Source organism: Lonchura striata, chromosome 3 (genome assembly GCF_050655825.1).
Source record: "Lonchura striata isolate lonStrDom1 chromosome 3, ASM5065582v1, whole genome shotgun sequence".
Lineage (NCBI taxonomy): Eukaryota > Metazoa > Chordata > Aves > Passeriformes > Estrildidae > Lonchura > Lonchura striata.
Genome location: NC_140705.1, coordinates 83,903,184 through 83,928,835, shown reverse-complemented (window position 1 = coordinate 83,928,835; position 25,652 = coordinate 83,903,184). Strand labels below are relative to the sequence as shown.

Below are 25,652 nucleotides of genomic sequence, written 5' to 3'. Positions count from 1 at the left end.
AATTTTGCTTGGTCATTCCTTGTCTAATAGCTATTGTTCATCACTGCTCAGGTAACACAAACTGCTGGAAGCAGTCAAATATGACAACTTATAATTTTTGAAAGCTCAGTTACAGGTCATTGATTTGCCTTTTGATGTAAATAATCACACATGTTACTGAAAGTATGAAAAATCTGGAAACGACGGTAAGTACCAAAAGCCATTTTTCAGCAAAGGTTAACTTCCCAACATGAGCATTTAGCTGCACTGCTCAGCACAACTGATATGACTTATTGATGGTCCCCTGGAAAACACAGAGAATTAGGGAATAAGTACAGGCACAAAAATATCAAGCTGAAATACTGCTTTTGCTCCTTGTGTGTTGTCCGTGGGATGGTGTTTCTCTGACTGTACAAATGTAATGGATGCTGTGAGAGAGGAAATGGTTCAAACAGCAGTACTTATCCTGAGTATTTATTCATTGTGAAATTTCTTAAAAGTGACTGACTGGAGAAGCTTCCAACAACCAGAGACGTGGGAAGAAAAAGGGATATTAAATTGCAAGAAAACACAGAGCCTGAGCTGCTGGCAAATGTATCACATAGAGACAACCAACAAAAAGATGAAATGTGTCAAATAAGTGAGGCTCATGGTGGTCATATCCATAACAAGATTTGCTCACACATAGATGACAAAAGGAAAAACCCCGAATGCTCACAATTGATCTCAGACTCACAACAAAACAGTAAAAAATCAGACTTTTTTTGCCATGTCAAATCACAGAAAATGCAGAAGGAGGTGTCAAATGAACTCATGTTGAACACTCAAATGGCATTTCCTGACCTTTTTCAGGAGAGGGTGGCATGTCTCCCATTTTGTCACTTCTATTCTATTTCTGTGTGAATGGAATCAAGACCAGTTGGTTGTTCAACCTCTGGAGATGTCTCTGTCATTTGTTTATTTAGTGTAGGAGCAAAAAAAAAAAAAAATACTAAGTAAATTCATTCAATTTTCCTTTAAATGTAGAGGCCAGCCTGGCAAGTGCACTCTGTCATCATTAGACTGAAATTTGAGAGGCAGTGAACTTAGAGGATTCATTGTACAGGATACAGGAATTCTTTGCTTGTTAAACAATTCAAAAATGCTTATTCTTGACAAGAGGAGCTACTTTTCTGACTCCCCAGAAAAACTCAGGGTTCACCGTGGGCTGTCAGAAGCACCCAGAATTTGAGGACTGCAGAATTAAGTTAAATCCATCTGTATTCTGTGGATAAGAACTGATTTATCTTGGACTATGCTATTAGAAAGAGCTCTTAAAAAACCCAAATGGAAATGCACGATCCTGCTTTGCTCTTCAGAAAGCTGTTTGATAGTAAAACAAAAATAAATTACTTATCTGTGTTAGTCTAAGATATGCTTTAAAACAACATAAAGAAAAACAGCAATGAAAAGTTCTCATGGACCTTTTAAGACAGATTTTGCTTTTAGTTACAATTTCTTCCCATTACAAAACACAAGAATTACTCATGATGGTAGACCTAGGTAAAAATATAGTAGTCTGAGAAAGATAAAGATTCAGCTATCAGTGAAAATCTAGTTGAACTCTTTTAAGTTCATTGTAATAAAGATAGGAAAACTTGGCGTACTTTGCAATGCAGCACTTCACTGTGCACTCACCCTTCATCAGTTGTGCTTTGGCATAAGAGAGCAGCTGCTTGATATTCCTTCCCATCTGCCTCTTGAAAGTACCTTGTCTACAGAGAAACTGTGTCCACATCTGAACTAGCTCCTGGTGCTGTGCTCTACGCACCCAGCACATTGCTATCCTCCTCTGCTGCCTTTACAGGTAGTGTTGCATACTCGGTGTGCACTCACTTCTTTGCAAAATTATTAGGATAGTTTGGAACTAAAGCAGAAGAGTGCAGAGAGTTGGAAGATGCACCTCTGCCCATGGCAGGGATTTTGGAACTTGGTAATTCTCTGATAAGCACATGGATCTCCCTAGTGGAATGGGTGCTGTGATGAAACTGTGAGAGCACTGGAAGGACCTTAAAGTTATGACCATAAAATCATAAAGAACAGGTCTCAGTATGCTGAAAATCCTTTCAGTACAGTGATATTCAGAGCTGGAATGAGATGGTTAACCAGGCATGACTCACAATTTTTTGAATAATCTTGTGAGGGATAGAGACCAATCAATTAAATCCAGTTTTGTGTAGTCAGTGGAAAACTTTTTCTTTGCTCAGTTGTAATATTAACACTAGGGCTTTGATAGCAAGGTACTCAGCTTTATTTTGACTTGAATTCTCTGCAAAGCACAGGATCTTTTTATAATCCCATTTTCTGGTGGAAATAATAGAAGATTTTCATTATTTCCTCTGTGTTAAATCTTGCTGGCCAGGCCAAAGTCAGCCAAAAACACAAGGAGGTGATGCGAAGCTATCAATCATGCAAGCAATTCCAGAAACATGTCACTGCTGAGGTGGTCCCACTGGCTTTTAGTGTAACACTGCAGAGTGGTGGCTCTTCAAATCTCTTCACATCTGTTGTTATCTTCATGAACTCAGCAGGAGAATGAGGAGGACAGTCCAGAGAGCTACAATAGGAGCTTTAGTCCCCAGAAGTGCTGGGGCATGTTTGTCATGGACTAACTGAGCAGGTAGTTTTCAGTCTGCATTTGTCATAGCTTGTACAGAAGTCTTTCCATGTGATAAAAGTTAGAAACTGTTCATTCATACTTCACACGATTTTCTTCTGCATATCTGTCAGCAGACCAAAAAAGAGGTACTCACAAAAAATAAGCAATGGCCAAAGTTACAATCTTTGTTATACTTGTGTAAGTCACAGGCTGACGTGGAAGGGATAAAAATATTCCATTTATCTAGGTTCTCAGATTCAAATATAGAAATGACAATCTAGTAAATGTTTAAGCTTTGCCAGAATGATTCAAGTTATACTTCTGATACAAAAATGTCACTTAAAAAGTCAAATTCAAAAAAATTTGAGAAATTTGAAATGCAGAAAGATTTTAAACTTGGAGAATAAAGTTATTTTTGCTTGGACTACATATAAAGGGCAATTTTCATGAAAGGAATATTCAAGGTACCTTTCCTTTAATTTTTCTCCAATTACTTTCCATAATTAAATTCTGACTGGTTGTTAGCACACTACAAGCTCAGTTAATAAGCCTTCTTGCCCAAAGTTCAGGGTCTGTCTTTTATTAAATGTGTGTGTGTGAGGAGGGCCGAGGGGATAGGTATTGGGTTAAAAATCAAACCTCAACTTCCCAGTTCTCTTCCCTTTTTGACCCCAAGCAATTGCCAGAACCTGACTGGTTCTGGCATCTCAGCATAGCAATGGCCCTCTCCTCTTTCACATTTTTGAAGCAGTTTGAGGGATTTCATAAAGCTTCTGAGGCATTTTTTTTTGTTGCTTCAAGCAATCCCACTATGTTCCACTTACCCTAAGAGGCAGAGTAAACATCTACTCAAGCATTCAAAGGCGTTTAATATGTAATGAACAAGATCAGCAGACTCTTTACCTATGTATAAGACATAGAGGAAGTCTGGCTTTGCAGAGCCCTCATTGACATTTCCCTCTTCTTCTGTGTCTCCTGGGAGGGCTGGAAGGGCTGTTCCTGTCCCACCAGTGGCACAGCCCCAGCAGCTCTGGCTGCCCTCGCCACCAGGAGCCTGATGAGCTGCGGCGTTGGCTTCTGCTGGCCTCGCTGCTCCTGAGTGAGCAAATTAATGAGTTACCAAAGCCCAACCAAAACCAGGACAGTGCCCCTTGGGAGACTGAAATGTTGTGGTTAATGGCTTAAACATTGCTGGGAAGGACTTTTGGCCCATTATGGCAGAACTGTATAAAGAAACCGTGACCACCTTCCTGAATAGGCTTCCTGAGGGGAAACTCCAGGCTGTGAGTTAAGCCCTCTAAGGGTACTTGAGATCAGGTAAAGGTGACACAACTGTCCAATTATCTCAGGTCTAGGGAGAAGTAAACAAGGCTGAGGGAAAAGAATGTGTCCACAAGAAAGCCAAACTCAGCAGCTGCACTGAAATTGATCCCTGGCTCAGTTTGGGGTGGGGGAGGCCATAGCCCCCAGACCTACCTGCTGAGGTCAGCTCTGCACACACTGCCCCACAGCCATGGGGCAGGAGAACAGTTTTGGTGTGTGGGTAGCCTCTGCTCAGCGGGAGTAACACCCACGCTCTCTCACACAATCTGGCTCAACTGTAAACCCCTCCCTACCCCAGGAAGGCCACACTGACTGTGAGAGGCAGCTGAGAGGTGTCATCATCCATCAGAGACCCCCGAAGTGCTCCCAGACTCATTGCTGAGGCCTTGCTCCAGGGCGCTGAACATGATCCAAGTGATGAAACTGATCCAGAGGCTGTTACAAGAGACTTTCAAACTTGCACTGCATTCTCTCCCCCAGGGAAGGTATCTGGGCATTCATTCCAACCTGGCCTGAATGTAAAGTAACCCACTGAATTCTATATTTTTTGGCACCCTCACTGATAGTAAAAGGGTTTTAAAATCATGGGGATTTAGGATTAAAAGGAAAAATAAGCTTAGTAGGCCCTGGAAAAACAAACACCCTAAGCACATGAAGAACTTGTACTTGCTAGAACTGCACCTGTGTAGTTAGTACATGATAAATGATATAATTTTTAGATGTGATGATTGTTTGGTAATTAAATATTATTACTGTTTAATCATAAGAATGATCATGAGAAACTGTGGTCAGGGACCTAAGAAAGATCACGAGAAACTCATGTCAATGTATACAATAGAACAATATAAATTTAATAATTAATATGTAAGTTACATAATGATAGAATATAAAATATGTTCAGCTTGAAAGCCATGTTGGAGTTAGATTTGGGTCTGGACCCCTGATTCCCAGAGCTCTTAATAAAAGCACCTGCATATAATCATATCCGTGATTATGTGTCTTTCTGAACGTTAACATCACCACCAAGAAGACCAGAAGAAGAGGATCAATCATATCCGTGATTATGTGTGTTTCTGAACATTAACATCACCACCAAGAAGACCAGAAGAAGAGGATCAATGGGACACTACTGGGAGCCATGGAGTGGGGATATTTTCCACAAAATCTGTCTCTTTCATTCTCTTTCTTGCCCTCCTTTTTCTCTCTCTCTCTCTCTCCTCAGCCCTTCAGCCACCACATTTACTGTTAAATAAAATTCACTACTGACTTTGGCACATGGTCTTGTTTGCACCTTTTTTCAGGCAAAGACATCTCTCTAAAATTTTTAATACTCAGATCTTAACATGGCCTCTTACCCAAGTCCTCCTGGGTAAGGAGAGGGTCTCCTCTGGACAGCCTGATTTTCCATACAATCAACTTCTGAGAAATCTCTGACACCTTGAATTTCTTTGCAGCATGACTGATTAGTTCTTGAAACTCAGACTAGGAAAGATGCTGCTGGATGTGCAGGTTTGCATGAGAATTTGATACAGGTTGGTCCAATCAAAGCTTTACTTTCCTCCATTCTTTCTGTGAAACCTAAATTCTTTAAAAAAAAAAGTCTTATGGGACTTTTATTCCCTTTGATTTTATGTATTTGAGGAATTTCTGGTCCTGATGGAAATGCACATTGACAAGCTTTTGAGTCCAGGGCATTATTTGTTGCAGCTTGGTTCAGCAGGAGTATCAGCTTTCCTTAGAAGCTCTGCTGCTACAAGCATCAACACTTCTTTTGTCTTTATTATCCACCTGTCAGGCCAGTGCGCTGGTTTCTATCAGAGAGAAAATCAGTAAGATAAATCTAGTATATCCCACAGTGAAATTATCTCACAGGATGCCAGAGTCAGAATGGGCCGGGGAGAACTTGACTGTCTTGAAATCACCACTCTCTCTCCCACATCTGGTTTCTTCTTTGCTAAAGAACTTGTACAGAATGAAGGATTAGCCACTTAGCTCTGTCCTTCCAGATCCCTGAGAAAATGAAAGCTTGGAATCCTTTAAACACTAACTTTGTATAGTTTAGTGGCAACTGTGACAAAGAAATTAGAAAACTTTTCAAAGAAAGGCAGAATCTAATGGGCCATGTGGCCTTTCTCAAGAAATAACACTTAGTAAAATGGCAGCTTATCTAGAAAACTTTAGAGGCTTTACATTTTTTTTCTTCCAGATGTATCCATGTGCTCAACAAGATGCATCACCGTATTATTCCTTTTTTCTGATATGTAGATAGGCCATTTAACATATATGAAGAAAACATGTACACTCAGTAACTGAGCCTCTAGATCACAGTGTTTCTATAGAAGCTTAAAGAAATACCTGGGATCTGCAGCTGTTTCCTTCAGGGAAACTGTTTTGTGACTATCTCTCAAATGCTGCTGATACTTTTTGGACAATTGAACAAAAACCTCTTGAGTAGATGACTTTCACACTGGGCTTCTGCAAATATATAGAAATGGAATCCATACATTAGAAATCTAAAATAAATGGCTACATCAGTGCTTCTGCAGTGCTGCAAAAGTAACAGCAAATCCAAGACCCCAGGTACCAGTAGCTGAACATGCATATTGATACAATCTCTGTTAGTCCATTAAATCTTGAGAATAAAAAAAAATTGGACATTTTTAAACATATGCACATAAACCAAGATAATTTGCATGGAGAATTAGAACACTTCAAGCACAGGCAGACCATATTAATTCAAATAAAACTGATGCACATAATTGCATTCAGTGTTGTAAAGAAACAGAGATTAACCTGAAAAAAGGAATTTTCAGGAGACATAGAAATTCTGAGATATGCACAGTACTGAGGGTTATGTGTGCAACAGCTCCATAGTTAACAGAAAGAAAATACTATCCCAAAATGCCAAGTTAGCCTCCTGCTGCAACCAGCTACTGGGGAGGCTTCTGAGACCAGCTAATGCAGCTCGCTGGGATAGGTACCCACATCTCAGCAGCTCCAAAGATGCCAGCAAGGTGCACTGGGGAAAGAGAAGAAGTGCGCAAAACTGACCTTGCTGGAAAGGCACAGGTCTCTGGCTGTGTCACAGTGACTCAAAAGTTGGGGATAATTCTAATATTAAATATGAGCACTGTCAGATCAAGTGGCACATTATTAGTACCAGCAGGCTGTGTGTTGCCACTTACTGAGATTTCAGTGATGGTGAAGTCTTGTCTCAGCACTTTGTAGGGAGGAAACAAGATTTTTCTGAGTCCTTTTTCCCATCTGTAAGACCAGGATGAAATATTTCCTCATATAAATTTCATAACAGAATGAATGTTTGTGAAGGGCTTGAAAGATTTCAGAAGAAAAGCACCACTGGAAAGTAAAATCTTTTTGCTGTTTCTTTGGCTTCAATACTGCAGTGAAAGCCTGCAAGCAATATTGATGTTTGCAAAATTATCTGTGCTACTCCTCAGCACTGCTGTCTGGGAGGCTCCAGAAAGTCCTAAGACCAGTTCACAGATCTGCAATGATTCTCCAAAACTCATTTAGTGTCAAGCTTTTCACTGTGTCTCCCTGGAGAAAATCCTTAATTAGAAATTCCATTCAGATATACTTTTTAATCATACCTATTATTCTGTGGATTTTTTTTTTCCTACTATCCTATGCCTGCCATTTTTTTACTTATTGCATTTTAAGCAGTAAGACAAGTTCCAGTGTGTTTCCTTATCTGGAGAAATTTAAATATCAATTAAAAGAAATCATTGATGTCAGTCAGGATTAATTTTTACCTACAAATATTAAAATCATTACTTTTACAATGTCAAGCTAAAGCTTATAACCATCTCATTTAAAAATATTCGTGCTGGGGACAGCTTTTCTGAATTTTACATAACTGTATGCAAGGGAAAACCAAAATGTAGTGATCTGGGTTTGCACTCAAATAAGCAAGTACAAAAGTGTGGCTGCATGAACTTTTCCTTTGGCTTCATAGAGACCAGCCCTGCTTAACTTGTAATTCACTGCTGGAGCATTAAGGGACAAGTGCATAATTTAATTGACAGTTTTCTTCCAGTGACATAAAATGCACATATTTTCCAAAGCAAATCACTTCACTATTAAAAGGGAAATGATGGATGTCTTTATTCATGTCACTTTTAACTTTGAAAAAGCTTTTTACTCTCCTACTAGGAAAGACTAAGAGAACTGGGATTTTTCACCCTGGAGAAGAGTAGGCTTCAGGGTAACCTAAGTGCAGCCTTTCAGTACCTAAAGTGAGTCTGCAAGAAAGATGGAGAGAGACTTTTTACAAGGACATATAGTGATAGGACAAGGGGAAGTGGCTTCAACCTGAAGAAAATATTTTTAGATTAAACAGGAAAAACATCTTTACTGCAGGAATGGTGATGTACTGTAACAAGTTGTACAGAAAAACTGTAAATGCCCCACCCCTGGAAGTGTTCAAGGTCAGGTTGGATGGGGTTTTGTGCAACCCGATCCGGGAGCAGATCCCCTGCCTATTGAAATCAGATCTTTAAGGTCTCTCCCAACCAAGCCATTCTGTTATTCTATAATTCTGTGATAAAATACTTAAATTGGCCAAAGTTAGGAATATAGATACTCAAAGAGCTTGGAAGCCTAAAAACATATTCTCAAAACTACAAACAACAAATGTTGCTTGCACCAAACAGCAAACCTTGCTCGCTCATGCAGCTTGAAACATGGCTCCAAAGATCTGAATGCCTGGGGCTCATGTTAGGGCTGAGATAAGCCACTAAGCTGTGTTTTCAATTTTGTATTTGAACTTCTGCTTCCCCCAGAGTAATAACTCCAGTAAAGCCTCAGATGTGATTCTCAATATAGTCCAGCATTTTAAACCTGCAAGGGTGTTGAAGAGAATCTAAATTTGAGGAGCTTGTACACTTAGGAAATCAACTCAAGAAATTATTAAAGCAACACTTTAACCTCAGATTTGTGATGGGAAGAAAGCAACGTATTAGATGTTCAGAATACTGCATAAGATGTATTTTAGAAAGTGGATTTTTCTAAACAACCATCTGCTCAGCTGCCCATCATACTGACAGCAGCAATCACATGAGTCTGGTTTGTGTATATTCCTTGCATGTATGAAAACAAAAGAAAAAATGAACATGATTGTACAGCAAATTTTTTGTTAGCACTTGAGTTCCTGAGTGTGCATCCTTAGTCAGTTACTGAAATTTTGTCTGTGAAGTCCAAAAATTATTTCAGGAAAACAAACTGCACTGGGGGATATGAATTTGTTTGGAGGGTTTTGTATGGAAAGCGCTGTCTATTGGCTCAATCAGTTTATTTGAGAAACTCCAGCTATTCTTCAGAGTGAAAATCTATGTGATTATTGATGCAATCAGTAACCCCCACGCACTTCCAGCTGCCATCTCCTGCCAAGGAGCAGGGGGGCTGTAGTCTCTCTTGCACCTGAGACATATCTTGGAGCAGGAAAGATATTTTCCTGCACAGGTTCTTACCAGCTCTGGAAGTACCATTCTTGCAGGCAAATGCTTACAAACCTCCTGTATCTTACAGTTCTCCTTTGTGCTAAAGCTGCCTTGAACCAACTGCATGGTTCTGTCACACCTACTGCTATGGCTGGAGACAGTGTGTTCCTGACCCACCCCCCTTCACTTCTGCTCATCTCTGTCATTTGATTTCTTTCAAAAGCTCTTTGTAAAAGTTTGCTTAACTTTCTGCACTTCATTGAGTCTCCTAATCTGGTAACATCTGCTGAGAATATCCCATCCTGCCGTTCACTTATGAATCAGTTGCTATATTGGGAAATCCCATTAATGACATTTTCTTCAAAAACTTTATTAAGGTATTTAATTTCTAAATAGTTTTAAAACCTCCTGAATTATCTGCAGTAATTTCCCTCATCTCTCAACAAAATCAGTCATGGATAACCCAAACTACATCTCACATCCACATTTGGTTTCTTTCTTTGATGAATTTTTCTCAACTTATAAATCACATTACCCCAGAAATGATGCTGAAAATGAAATGTGAAGCCACCTGGTAACTTTTCTAAGTTTGTATATAATCCTTGTTCTTTGTGCTTGGTTTTGTACAGGTCCACGTCTCCATAGAGAACGTAGAAATCTCATGTTGCCCATTTTTGTTTAAAACAATAATTAATTAATTTTAATAATAAAACTTTCTCTTAAGATGACAGTTTGGTTCAAAGATAATTAATTCTGCTTCTAAGCAGTTATTTTTTATTAAAAATATTTATGAGAATATATACAAATATTTAGATACTTTTAGCTATTCCATAGTAGCAGAAAGCCTCATCAACACATCTATTAATCTTTTGAAATAGGTCTAAAAATGCTAGTCCTAAGGAATTGATTGACAAGAGCAGCAACCTTAGCAAGTACATGTTAATTTGTAAGTGGAAATGCAGGGATTACTCTTGAAATGAACAATCTCTATATCCTCTCACTCCACCCCCTAAGGCCTTAGTGTTTGAATGATTTTGGTAAACATTACTTGCAAATGTTGCCCTATATTGCCATAAGGGCATTCAATAACTACAAACACCTGTTTTAATACAGACTTCCATTTTCTAACAACCTCTAATTTTAAGAGCTTTTCCCAGACATGAGGTAAGAACTGTTTCAAAAAATCACTGCTCATGAAGCTGTCAGCAAGACAAGGCGAGCACTGAGTTTAGTTTTCACTGTTAAATGTTGTCTCATTGAAAAAGGTAAACATCTTTGACAGCAGGTTTCCAGTTCTCTTATCCTGCTTGAAGTATTTCTAGGGATGTATTATCCCAATTGTTTCCTAAATGCATTTTTTTCTACCCAAATATGTGACTAGTGAGAAAAGAATCTGAAGAGGAAATGCCTTGCTCCCCAACCAGTGCTTTGTTGGCTGTCACTGGCAGGAACAGCACTGGCTAAGGCTAAGGCTTACCAAGTTGAAAACAAAAAATTGCTTTTACAAGATTACTGAGCAAGTGCAGCTGGAAATGTTCTTCAGCTGTCCTTTGACAATATTGCCAAGACAGACACTGTCGGATATATTTAATATTTGGAAATCATGGCTGAACTACCAGGATTTTAACCGTCAGTATTTACAGATCTAGCTCTATTTGAAGTCAGAGGTGACATTCTTACACTTGAAAAATTCTGATTATTCACTAAGATGAAGCTAAGCAACTTGTATGTGAGTGGCTAAGTTTCTTCCTTGTAATTCTCTTTGGATACAAGACTTGGTGGTATAAAATCACCTTGGCAGGCAGTGAGTAGCCTCCTTTTACCATGTCATCAATGCTTCACACATCCCTGCATGAAGGAACACCCTTGCTTTTCATGGCTGCATGCCACAGCAGTAATTGTAGATCTTTCCTATGCTTAAAATCTTCCCAGTTCAAATTACAAAGACCTTCCAACAGGTATTGACTGGAAGTCACTTTTTGGTAAAGAGGCAGGGTTCTCTTCTGAGACTGCAGCACCAGTTGCTTTGGTATAATGTATATAATGTGGTGAAACACCATGTCACTGTTACCAGTTTAGGCACACAAATTATGCCCTTAGGTTTATTTCTGTATGCTACAGCTAGATGTGAGCATCTAGCTGAAGCTGTTGGGTGTAGAATTTAAGCAGTGCATGTAGCCAAGGGAGGAGCCAACAGTGCTGATCAGAAAAAGCTTGAATTCTGCTTTCCCTGTGTCCTGACACTTGGTGGTGTCTGAAGAGAGCAAATAACTGAGGCCATCTGGCTGGATTTCCTAAATACTACTGAGTAACAGCCCTGCATAACTTTGGCTCCAAGTAGAGTGGTCCTAAAAAAAAAATCTCTATGGGAAGAGCTACTTCTGCTTAAACATCAGGGAGTCTGCACATGAGAATACAGCCCAGAAGTGCATTCCTCTATCCTTTGCAAAGACAGAGGGATGCTGGCAACAAGTGAAGAAGTGATAGCAGATAATGAAGCTAGGGGATATGAAGAAGTCCTGTGCAAGTGGAGAACCTTTGTAACTTTCTCACGATTTTGACTACACCAAACTGGCATCTCTGAAGAGCAGCAGAAATCTCCTGCCCCTGCAGAGCTGAGTGCTAGTGAGTGTTACTCACTAGCAGAAGCAGGATCAGAGCGGGTGATGCTGAATCACAGCAAAGCTCAGCAACACCGCAATGTTTACCCTGAGAAGAAATTAATGGAGCTTTTACTAAATTTAAGGTTTTGTTCCTGCATAAAGCCCGCTAAGAAAAGGCAATTTAGTGTCTTGCAGGAAAAGCAGGCATAGTCAAACCTAGGACAGAAGAAACAAAGGCAGCAGTGTGGAGCCAGATCAGCATATTCAGTAAAGTTTTCCAATATGTGAAGCAGAGGGAAAACAGTCTGATAACCATCTACTGTTGCAGCTGGCAGGTGCATTAAAAGGGAAACAGAGGCACTGGTGGGTGACTGGCATACTGGATTACTTTTGCCTCTAGCTTTGCACACAAAATCAATTCAAGTGTGGAAAAGAACCTGAGTATGGGACAGCAAGTGGTGGCAATAACAGAACTTTTTCTGGAGAGAAGGTATTTATGAAAAAATATAATTTCCTATTTCTGTAAAGGTGAGTTAATCTGCAGAAAGATTGTGTGAACTTCTCAGCTCTCAATTACATATTCACACATTTGTAAAGTTCCAGAAACACTTTATTTAAAAATGGAGTTGTAAATGCATATAACAAAATAACATACATAATAAATGTAACAAAAATAAATAAGGAGAACATGTCCATACAAAATAATAACATAGTAATGCAAAATGCTTATTACACAACATAAAGGTAAAAATGCCTGAAATAACACAAACAGAACCTCGTATGAAAAGCCTGCACCTTTAATCCTTCCTAGCCATTTCCTACTTTCCACTTGAATCTGCAGAAAAATTATGTTCCCAAGCATTAAACAAAAGAAGGAATTATGGTGATGGTTCGGTACAGTCATTTTTCAACACTTAGCTCTAGTTTCCATCTATTTTTGCCCTTCTGCACCTTCAAAAATTTTCCTGTAGCCCCTGTAAACTAGTGTCATTCAGGCTCCCATAGTTAGCTGGAGTAGAGCATATTGAGTCATACATGATGACTGTTTGCTTTTAGTTTTTTTTTAAAGAAAATATGAAATCCATTATACAACAGATTAGTGGTTTTGTTTTTACATCTCTACAAAAAAACTTTTTGCATCTTTATTAACTGGTCCAACTTTTACTGATTTTTGAAAGCCTGTACAATTTAAAAGCGTACAGAAAGTCGGTTTTTTAAAAACAAATCTCATACAGGATTATTGCTGAAATATTAAAGACCATTTCATAAAAGCTGCAAAAGTGTATCTTTAACCTTAATATATAGAGACTGATGCAAACATAAGAAAATTCCAGTCTATTAGTTACATTTAACAGAAAAAACATTCCTCCAAATTACAGTGTTCTGGAAATACAAAGTAATTTACTTTAATTTTTTTCATTATTTCCAAATGTTAAGTTATTGGGATAACTGATAAGGAAAATAGGCTTATATAGGAAACTTTAAATAGACTTGCTTTTCAGTGGTATAAGCAAAATGTTCATGTTAGCAGTCGTCGCCCAGAATCCTTTTAAATATGTAAGACAGGAACAGTTTTACTAGCCAGACTACAGGAAAATATACAGAAGCAAATAAAATAATTTGCTTGGGAGTGCATCTATTGATCAAGGAAATCATGACAACTCGATTTCCAAGTTCCCTAAAGAAAATTTTACACCTCATGACCATTCCAAATAAACAGTAATTTCTTCTGTAAGCTTACATTGCATTTGGATTGGTGAGAGCCCATTTGCCTCAATATGCTTTAATATGTCCTGCATTGCTATACATTCAAATTTATTTCCTAGTCACTTTCAACAAAGATTTGGACAGAAATGAGATATGAAATACTTCTACTTTCATTAACATCAAAAAGACTTTTGAAGAAGATAAAAAAGTGCCAAATAGTCTTTTCAGAAAGTGGGTTAAAACACTGCAACGATAATACAAGGACAGTATTATCAGTTTTCTATGTACACCAAACTACTGATTGCTGTTCAATGATATCGATATGTTCACCTACCACTCCCAGCAAATTTTAGTGCAAACATAATATGTGAACTTATTTGTAAACCCCAAGACAATTTACGCAGCAACAAGGTTACATAAACCACAGAACTGTGTGAGATTTTCCAGTACATGGGAATGAATGCTTTCTGAAATCTGTCTTACTTTTGCAGTAATTGTCATTGTAGTCAAAGATAATGTTTCCTATATAAATCATCTAATTCAAAATCAAAATTCAACAGTTCAACTGTTCTGTACAAGCTTTAGAGGAGGAAGTCTGTTCATCAGAGCAGCTTGGCAAAGAGATTTGGGGTTTTCATTAAATGTTAGACTGCTTGCATGGCTTTTAAAAAGAAATAAATCTATTAAGGGAAAACTGATGATATAATAATTCTTTCGCAAAGCACACAACCACAAAGGGCAAACCTGCCACAATCTGCTTTCCTACACTGGTATCTATGCATATCTTTATGATTTGAAAAGGATTTGTGTGACAATCAAAGCATCACAATTAAAAAAAACTGGTTTAATAAAACAACTGTTTGACCAAGCCTTTTTTTTTTTAATTATAAAAACAAACATTATAAGTTTTCCTTGATTTCTAAACATTCCACATGAAAGGTTTTTGTATCAAACACTGAGATGTCACTCACGCAGGGTGGCATCCTCTTCTTCCCCATCTGGGTTAAACCTATTGAAATGTATGCTGAAATCTGCCTCTGATTCAGCATTTTCCAATTCAGGTGCCACGGGGCCGGCGGTGGGACGGGCAGCCCGGGGCTCAGGCTGGCAGTTTGGCTGCCCTGCCGGGCGGAGGCCTTGGGAAGCAGGGCTGGGCTTCGGCTTCGGCTGGGCTGCTAAGATGGGGCTGGCGAATCCCAAGTTGCTCAGAGCATCCAGGGTACCGTCAGGGTCAATCATGGCATTAATTGCTAAGCAATGAAGAAGAGATGAGAAGGATAGGGAAGAAACCATAAAAAAATACAATTTTCTGTTACTATAAAATATGGAAATCCTTATCTCACACTTCTATTTTTATGATGACAGATGTGAGTTTTTATGTGTGTTGCCCATGACAAAGAAATGGTGTATCCAACATAGATGTAAACTGATATATGTATTCAAAAGCAGTTACATAGAATAAAGCTTTAGATGAAATGAAACTGCACAAACTGAACACAAATTGATGTATGGACAGGAAACAGGGATGATAAACCATCTATGATTAGGTTATAGGGACAGAATGATGGTTTTAACTTAAGTGGCTTCAACCACAGAAGAGAAAAGTGAAAAAAGATTTGTACCTTGCAGCTGCTTCTCAACTCGTTTCAGTTCCTGTAAGATTGATGATATTTCCTAGAAAAGAAACAACCAATTGGAAGAGGTCGGAAGAGACCCTTAAGCTTTTAAGTCTAGCTGTTAATCCAGATATGCCACTGCAGTTCTTATGTCACTAAACCATCACCCAGTGCCAGATCCAGAAACCTCCTAAACACTTCCAGGGATGGTGACTTCACCCTGGGCAATCTGTTCCTGCCCTGACCACTTTAACAGTGAAAAATATTTTTCTAATGTCTAATCTGAATCTTCCCTATCTCAGTTTAAGGCCATGATGGAAAAATAAAGGAAATTTCCAGTATGGAAAAAGAGATTTAAACTTTAAATTAAAAGAGATTAAACTACCTCTCAGGAGTGAACAATACCCCTCCCAAAGCTGCCCAATTGCATTATCCTATTTGGATTGTCCCTCTTGGCATCAAGAACAACCGTGCTGGTGGTGGCCCAGCCATGGGTGGCAGTGCTGGAGGCTGGAGAGCCATGTTCTACTCAGAAACCCAGAGCCCTCTGCACTGACTGCCTGCTACCATCCCCATGGCCTCATTCTGACCCTTGCTCATCTGCCTGTGCCACCTCTGCTCAAGCACAGGCTTTGCTCTACCACAGCTCAGTAGATATCAGGCAAAGTAACAGCAGACCTTGAAAGGGAAGCAACAAGATAAACTCGGTATTAAATGGAACAGAGTAATTTATAAGGTTTTAGAGACATGAGTCAGACAGTGAGATGACTGCATCAAGGTTCTGTCTGCACCCATTTGCCCTTGTGCCCATGAGACCCTGCACAGCACCCCAGTGCTGGGGTCTCAGCACTCTGCCTTTTTCTCCACTGTGCTGCACTGCTTGCTAACATAGACATAGCCACAGCAATGCACTGAGAAACACAGCAATCATTAAATGGACCACATCTTAAGCTGTAGGATCACAGAAAAACCTGAGCTGGAAGGGAACCACAAGGACTATGAGTCCAGCTCCTGGCCCTGCACAGGACACCCCAAGAATCACGCCAAGTGCCTGAGAGCATTTTACAAAGGGTTCTTGAAATCTGGCAGGCTTGATGTTATGACCACTTCCTGTGGGTCTCAGATTCAGTCAAAGAGTGAAACGGAGAGTTTCTAGCCAGGCAGAAGCCTGGGAAAGAGCTGGAGAGGAATGTAAATAATTCTTTATCTCTCTTGTTGTTCACATCGTTTATAGTTAAGTTCTATTACTGTGCATCAAGCACTCTGCACCAATGGTTTGGGTTGTTTTCACTTCAGGGCCAATGAAGTTGGTCCTCACGAAGCTCTGTATAAAGAGCAGGGCATTTTGAATAAACCAGAGTTTTACTCTCAGCAGTCTTCTGAGTCAGTCTTCTCATTCCCATCCTGCGTCGACAGCGACACACTTCCTGAGTAATTTCCCTGGTTATATAATTAGCATATTTATATTAGTATAGATATGTAAATCCTACAATTGAAGGATCCTAAATGGAAGACTAGAGTTAACCGAGTTGCTGAGAAGAGCTGTCAGTGGTATTCTAAAGCTGAGAATTTTCAAAGGCACTGATTTCAGAAAACCATTAATCCATTTCAGAAAGCTGTTCTGTACTAAGTAGCATGATTTTCATGGGTGGCAAAGAGATTGATTATTGTTACGAAGTCATTATCTTTAAGCAGATTTCACATCTGAGCTGGACATAAATGTTTTAAGGACAAAACAAACATCACTTACAACTGTCCTTTCTTAACTTTTAGTGTTCTGTGGTAAAAAAAGACACTGCATTTGAACAACATATTGCTCTGAAAGCTAAGCAGAATCTTGAAAATCAGTTCATATACAAAAAACCCACAAACAACCCATAAACTTTCAAGCAGTGTGAGATGCTTTAATAGACTGAAAATAAATCAGTAAAATGGTGAATTTAGGATAAACATACAATTAATATTTTTATTTTTTAAAGAGTACCTTAACCCCCCATATTTAGGACATGTAGAATATAAAGCACTAAATTTGGATCTTATTCTGGAGAGGGATAAGAAAAACTCCTTATATTATAAGATTTCTAAAATTAGAAACTTCCAATCGGAACTTGCTTAATTAAATTTTTGAAACACCTAACAAAAACTATCAACAAGTCCATTAAATTACAGTACTGAGTTACTAATGATTGTTCTTCATAAATACACCATTCTGCCAAAATTACAGGTCAAGTCTTTTATACTTCCAGAAAAAATTAGGCTGAAGGAGTTTACTAACTGATGATGAGCTAACAGAGAAGTTCTAGCCAGTTCCATGCCAGAGGAGATGTAGTCACATTTGAGCAGTTTTCTCTCCCACAGAAAATCCTGCCTCTGTAAACAGATATTTTTAACAGCAGACTCTGTAGATGGATAATCTAGTAAGCTCTGCCTGCTGTCTCATGCAAGGATGTTTTTCAAACCCTATGCTCTGTGTTTAGAAGCAGAGGAGATGTGTACTGAGACACAACCTGTGGTGTGTCCCCTCACACTGTCACACAGTCTGGTCTTGAAATGGCCTTAAACCAGGCCATAAACCATAGCTGATTTAAGTAATTAGGCTATTAAATAAAACAGCTTATTATGTTTAACTGAAAAGTCCTTTTATTGCAATGTGTATATGGATTATCTTCATCACATGCATTAAAACAAAACAATTCCTCTAAATATTAATAATCAGTATTACTACTGGTAAGTATTATATATTAAGCATTAATGATTAGTAGGTAAAGCAGTTTTTAGACTGTAAACCAAGTTAATTCAAAAGCAATCTAACATTCCAACTAATGGTTACTACCTTTTATTTAACAAACATACTGATGGTCTATGTATAGTTTGCATCCCTTTTACTGCACTCTTTATCTGAAAATTTCCCCTGAACAATTTCTTGCTTCTTAATGAGACAATAAGAAAGTAATTACTTACTAAGACAGTAAGTCTTAGTCATTATTGAAGATTAGGTTTATTCTTGAAAGCTACTTAGTGTCTAAATAAGAGCTTTTAAAAATTTTTGCCCTTGTCATTGAAAATGCCACATTCCTCTACTGATTACTTAGCCATGAGATGAGCAGCACAATCAGACCCAGAAAAAGTAACTATTCATACCATGCTTGATGTTTTCACAATAGGAACTTCACTTTCAGCTCGTAACTTGTTTTCAATTTCTTCCCAATTTCTGTCCTTGTCCTTAAATAATATTCTAGAAGAAAGAAATCCAACAGTATGTTTAAAACAGAAAAAAACCCCTACAAAATAATTTGAAAGATTAAATAACATGATAGGAGAAAACAACATAAGGAGTACTAAATTAAAATAAAATATAAAAAACTGAAACCTGACAGAATCTAACCATACAGTTTAAATTTTCAGGGAAGCATACAGGTTTCATGATTTTCAGTAAAATCATTACTATTGACATTAAAATGGCAGTTCTGTAGCTAAATACTTGCTTATAGTATATATACAGACACGGCTGGTTCTTTCCTCCAGCACTGACACATTTTTTAAAAGCCAGCTATTTTACTGTAGTGAGAAAACTCCCCATTAATACTGCATTTTACAATAACAGCATAATATAAGGTAAAGGAATTCAACTTTTACATTTGTATTTTATATGAATAAAAATAAACACTTTAGGAAGTTTAAAAAATAACATTTTCTAAAAAAATGTAATTGAAAAGTTGCAATATGTACCATATATATATATATATATATATGTTCTAGTAGTATGAGTATCACTAATATTACATGTTTAACGAAGTAACTTCTAATTGTAAAACTCCAAAGCATACTGGGAGATTCCCATTTTTTATGTCTTGTTTCGCCGCTTGATAAAATTTTTGTTTCCATTGTCATATAATATTCAGAATTTAAACTTTCTCCATTGGTGCAATTGGAAAAGAAAAGGAAAAAGAATGACACAGAATCCACTTATTCTGTAATTGATATTTAAAAGTTAAAAGTTCAAAAATAGCTGCAGTAAAACTGCTAAGCAAATAAACCACAGTGTTTCAAATCATGGTCAAAGAGTAGTATATTTAAAAGAAGCTATCACTGTAACTAGGTCTCTGAGGAAATAATGTTTAATTTGTAAGTTCATGATACAGTGAATGTCACAGAGACTAAGAATTTGAAAGAAAGCTGTGAGCCTTAGTGCTGCATTTCTGTTCACCTTTCTTCAGTTCTGGATATCACATGGGGAATTTCATTCTCCATTATTATCCTGTCAGGAATACCTAATTTTTCAATAGGTACCCTGCCTTATTTTATCACACAGATGTCTGTAGACAACTCATGCAGAAGCTGCATTAACTCTTCTGTCTTTGAGGTTTTCACTCACTGCTGCTTTGGAACAGATCCATGTCAGAGGAAGTGCTACTTTGATGACAAAATGTCATGGGACATTTTGGCAAGTGACCAGACTTGGGTGTATTCACAAAGCACACAAGGAGTAAACATTAATACACACTTTTTCTTGGGGAAGGAATTAATAAATAAATTAAAAGTAATCAGAATTGCAGAGAAGAAAGCATAAAACATGTTAAGGCATTAACTAGGTTCATCATCTTTTGAAAAAGTTCATCAATAGAGGTCTGTCAAATTTTTTATATGTTTTGTCAAGGAGTGAAAAAGCTTGCAAAGCCATACAGCTTGGATACCAGAAATTTCAAATACAATGGAAAATTTAGTACTTGCTTGTCATTGAGGAGTTAAAAAATGCAAAATCCTTACTTGGCAAACCTACAGGGATCAATTTTAGAGGTCAGCAACATTTTATCTTATCTTTTAAGGAAGGGAGTTTTACAAGACTTGCACAGAGGTTGTGTAGATTTTGCACAGAATTGTATATGTTGGAAGAGCTGCTCTATTGGATGCTGTTCTGTCCACGTAAACTTTCCCGATATTTCTCTTCATATAAAGTGAAATAAACAGAAGGATTAATGGAAAAGTATTAATTCCAAATACTTATGAATGTTAAAAATGCCATAGGTAAGAGTACTTTTTTAAAAGACAAGTTTCTACTATGTACATTTCCTCTGTGACTACTATATATGTCTTTTTTTACTGCTGGGAATGTTGATGGGAACAGACGTTTTCAGCAATAACAACCATTTTTAACAACCCACCTGATTTTGCCAGCTGTTTTGTCTATGGATTGTCTTATCTTGCGAGAAAACTGGAAGACTGAGGACAGCAGCAAACTGTCCCCCATAACCTGCAGTAAGTTTTTAATAAAAAAGGATATTACTAGTTTAATAGTAACAACTCCACATATTTTGGTATCTTCAACTATAAAAAAAATCTTACTTATGTTTTAGATAGTATCATATACAATAGTTGAACATTTTGCTGATACAATAATACATTATTTTTTCAAATATTAATGCCACCTGCTAGAGGTAGGAGAGACAGGATAATGTCTAGAATTATAAGTGGGGAGATAATTGTAAAAGCTTAAAATTGACACATTCTTAGAGAGAATCCTGTGGAGTGCTCACTTCATCTCTGCTCCAAGTCCTTCTGCGGGTAATTGTTGGGGGATCGAGGGCCTCTGTCAGCTGAGGTCTGGCATCACTAGGCCTACCATTCCCTTCCGGGGGTTTCGCATGCACTATTGGAGGGATTTTTCTAAAATTGAGACTTTCATCAAATACTCGGTCCACCAACTGCAGGATAAAAGAAAAATGAAGTTCATGAAATCTACTGGATACATTCAATAATCAGATTACTGGGTTATTTTTCTCCTGAAACAGTTTCTAAGATGCCTATCAAATATAATAATTCTGTTGTTTTCTATAGTATAAAATGATGCATCTCTTATGTAAAAATATCTTGTACAAATGAAAAAGATTTGTTTTGTTTTTTTTTTTAAATATTAGACATACTTGGCAAATTTAGACTACCCCACTGAAATTTTGCTTATGGGCAGGTAGCATAATAGCTACCTATAAACTGGTACTGAATAATTAATTCCTCTGATTAATGGAACATACCTGTGGAATTTAGAAGAGTACTCCAAGATTTAGTTTTTTTTTCAAATAAGTCAGTGTTACAGAAAGACCTACACTACCCAAAGGAGATACTACCACCTGCAGTATATACACAGTGCATTGTATTTTTTGAAGAAGAAAATAAGTATTTAATGATAAAAAAAAATTGGAGTGATCTAATTGTATCTGAGAAAAAGAGCATTTTACTTTTTAAAGTTTAGCTGCAGTCTATGAGAATTAAACCCAAAATCTATGTGAGTGCATTTATAGTTTTTCTGAGTACCCAGCTCACAGATTTCTTATTTCTGTTTATATCTTTCTTCCACAGAAAAAGACAGTATTAAACTAACCACAGTAAACTAGTGCATTAACCAAAATTTATGCACACAAAAATGAATAAAACATATTTTGAAAGGAATACTATGAAGAAAAAAATGCATTAAACATTTACAACACATTATTATGGTGAATTGTAACATGGTAGGAAGTGATGATTTAAATTCAGATTAACATGTTTACCAGCATTAGACCTGTGATGATTACTAGAACACGTTAGTCAATATATTCATAGAACAGCACACCAGAAGTAGCCAAAGAAAATAAGAATTATTAGAAGAATAAAACAAACTTATTTCAAGGCAGTTTCTGACAATGTTATTAAGAAAAAAAATCTAAAGTTAACTGATGGTACCTAGTATTTCAGTGTTCAGAAGATGAAAGTTTTATGTCACCTGTGAAAAGAGGGACTTTTTTGTTTTTAATAGCTAAGCAAAGAATTAAATATATACATTTATATATAGTTGTGCATACACACTAGTATCTTTATATGCACTTAGATACCATCCAACAGTATCGAAGGCTACAGACAAGCAAAAAACAGCTATCTTATATATGTTTCGTGGGAAAAAAGAGACAGACAGATAGTATGTATACTTTTGACAAGCTGTGTTCAAAAAATAACTTCTGAGTTGTTTGTTGAAATATAAAGGAACTTCAAATAAAAAATACGATGTTAAGATCATGCACATGGGTTGAGTGGAAGTAACTAAAAAGGCTATGCAAAATGCTAAAAGCAAAAGAAATAAAGAAAAGGAAGAACCTTATGCATTTCTCCATGAAGATCTCCTACCTCTTCTCTAGTGTCTATGGCAGAGCCAGGGGTGGTGGCAGCAGTGCTTACTGTGGTACTGGGGGCAGTGCCTGATGAAGTCACTGAATCTATCTCTCCTGCTACATCGTTGATTTCCCGTGCGATGAGAGCCAGATCTTGACTGATCCTAGTAATAAAGAGAGTGTTACATTCTCTCCTACAAATACTTTTGGGTCAGTAGAGCCCAGTCTGCAGCCTTTGAGGTTGTAAATTCTAGTTCCTGATAACCATGCTATGAAAACCTGCATTCCTTTTTAAACAGAAAGATTATTTGTAGAACCATAAAAGCAAATTCTGACTGAAGCTTTTAGTAGCATGCTTTTCTAGAGGAAGAAGATGAAAGATGATCTCAAAAGACAGAGTATCCTTATTTCTTCTTAGGATCCAGACAGATGTGTGCTATGTGCAGTATATCCAACACAGAGGGTGCATAGGAAATATGCTGAAAATACTGCACAGATGAGCTGTGTAACATGGCAGTAAATCTGAAAGGTTCAGAAATCATTTAATTTGTACCTTAGTTTGACTACTTGAAAAAAATGTTTTCAGGATTCTGATTTTCTAGCAGGTGTGCACCTTGCTCAGATCAAGCTGCTCATGGGTCTGAAATTCCAGACCAATACCCCAAATCCCCAAATGTAATCAAGACAAATTTTTCAGTGGCAAAAATACAACATACCTTTAAAAACCTGGATATGATAGCATTACAAAAATACAGCTGAATTCCCAGCCAAAGAGTCCTTTACTTTCCTTCTGATTCAGCGCATCAAAAAAACCAGCTTTGCTCTCGCTTGTTCTGCTTGTGCTACTCCTCCCCAGGACACCCCAAAAGAAGGAGCGAACAAGCCAAAAAATCCCCAAAAAGCAAAAGCCTTACTAACTGTGGCACTCTGAATCGCCAGCTTGGCTCACAGATTTGAGAAAAGCAGACTGTCAAGTGATCCCCCTTTCACACTTCTGCCTGACAGCACTGAAGGCACAGAAGCCGACAGTGCCACTTCTGTGCCACCGAGGACTCAGTGACACCACTCAAATGGAAGGAGGTGCACAGTCACGTTACAGTGACACACCCTGGGCTCCACAGAGATTGATTGTTCAAGGTGAGCTTCCTTTTGCTCTTAATTTTCACTTTGCCTTCAAGTCAAAAACAATGGACACCACTGGCCTAGAGATAGCTTAAGACTAAGTGAATAGAATTTCAACTACAAAGGCAAACATAACTACAGAAATTTCCAGCCAAATTCCAACACTGGATTTTGTGGTGAATCATCAGCAATATGCAATGAAGTGCAACTTTGTGCAGCTTAGATTCATATAATTGGAAGAAGGCTGTAAACAAATATGTGGCAATTTACACATGCCATTAAAAGTCCAATATTCTTCATAGTAGATACACTAAAACAGCTATTTCCTTTGTGTCATACAATCATCTAACTTCTAGAAGTTGCTACTATTCACATTTGATTTTCTGGGACAATTATGGTATTCAATGAGTAGTTGTGAAGAAAATAAAACCAGGAGACTTCAATTATCAGCAAATTTTTCAGAAGAGAAATGTCATTAAAACCATAATCAAAAGTAGCATCAATTAATGAAGACTTAACTCTTCACAGAAATCAGCAATACTTCAACATGAAACAACCACTTCATTTGAGTTCTTAGCAAGAAATCAAAATTGCCTAAAGTGTCAGATCTCTATATAAAGATTAATTCAAATGAATTCCAGAACTATCAGAACAAACAACTCTAACATCGATGGCAAGCAACTTGGTAGGTAATTACCATCGTCAAATATCAGTCATGTAAACAAAATCTGGAATAATGTTCTATGTGACAGTAAGCTATAGTTCAAGCCTCAATTACATTCCTGTATAGAAACAATACAGAGCACTAAATGAGAAGCACTGTGAAAAAGAAGATTAGGAACCTTCTTTTCTTAGTCTATTATGTTACACTTCCTATAGTGACTTAGTGGATTTTGTAAAAATACTTTAACATCCTTAAATAAAATATTCATGAAGCTCCCATTACTCAGAGGATGTAAATTCCCTCCATGTCAAAGTGGCCTTAAATCAAATTTAGTTATTCCAGGAAGTTTCTCTAAACACCTCTTTCAAATTTTCAATTTTATTAACATCTGTAAATCATGAAGTCTGTGAAAAGTGCAATCTGGATAAGTCATGGAATTATGAGGGTAACACAGATGCCCTGAAATGTTTGCTATACAGTTTCTACACTACTTTCTGCTACACATGGATTTTATGAAAGGCTTATCCTTACAATCTAATCAGTTATTCAACAACAATAAAAATAAATAACTAATTTTAATGACAGCATATAACCATCTATTAATTTTTTAAAAAACTCTAAATAGAGTAAACGGAATCCTGAACATAGAGGCTGGACTGATGGCTAGGATGGAAAAAAAAAAAAACCAGGGTAGGCAATAATAGAGCTTGTGGTTAGCAAGGAAATAGGAGCAGAGACAAAAAGTATCTTACAGAAGGACAGAAGTTAAAATTAAAGCCAAGGGAGCAAAAATGCGAATCACAACAAAGATATGGAGAAACAGAAGGTATGAACTACTGACCTACAGCAAGTGTTCTTGGCAGAGACTAAAGAAGATATTGGAAGCAGTGACAACAGATGACAGTAACCTGGAATTTCTCAGATTTAAATGCTACTCTTCTTTACTTTAAATAAGCTCATTTAACACAGGTTGTGTAAAATCTCTACCTAAACCTAAAAATTTGGCAGTACTGATTTGAGTGTCTTAGCACTTCAACTAAAAATAAAGCTGAAGAGGTAGGATAAGTACACAGCCTTTAAAAAAATTTTAAAGCCAATACATCAATGTAGGAAAGGGTAAGAATCCCAAGGGAAGAGAAAAACCTGCAAACCTAACAATCAAATGAGTTTAGACTGAATCCTGAATTACGTCCAGGGTCAATCTCTCTTAGATGGGCAAAACATATAAAAAAGTTTCACTCAAGAAGAGGTTCAGCAGTACTATTTATCAGGAGGAACTGATATGCTAAGGCTATCAATAATTTTTCCCATATACACACAGTCCTTCCTATAACCACCTCTAACTTTAGACTTCTGAAAAGAAAGAGATGTTCTATGAAGATTATTTTGAAAATGTTTATTT

General features: G+C 37.4%; 1 protein-coding gene across 8 annotated transcripts in view; it reads right to left on the bottom strand.

The window, feature by feature from the left end:
* Positions 1-12,594: 12,594 nt before the first annotated feature.
* CEP170 (centrosomal protein 170) overlaps positions 12,595-25,652 on the bottom strand; it is a 92,885-nt gene continuing 79,827 nt past the window's right edge. For 3 of the 8 annotated variants that reach the window (XM_085575525.1, XM_085575528.1, XM_085575530.1), the window contains 6 exons: positions 22,451-22,628; positions 20,860-21,027; positions 20,488-20,576; positions 18,467-18,560; positions 15,332-15,383; positions 12,595-14,959 (listed from right to left, as the gene is read on the bottom strand). In XM_085575525.1, the coding sequence (XP_085431651.1) occupies positions 14,673-14,959; positions 15,332-15,383; positions 18,467-18,560; positions 20,488-20,576; positions 20,860-21,027; positions 22,451-22,628 (868 nt within the window). In that variant the 3' untranslated portion in view covers positions 12,595-14,672. The remainder of the gene's footprint in view (positions 14,960-15,331; positions 15,384-18,466; positions 18,561-20,487; positions 20,577-20,859; positions 21,028-22,450; positions 22,629-25,652) is intronic. The other 5 variants (XM_085575526.1, XM_085575529.1, XM_085575527.1 and 2 more) reach the window with 4 other exon arrangements.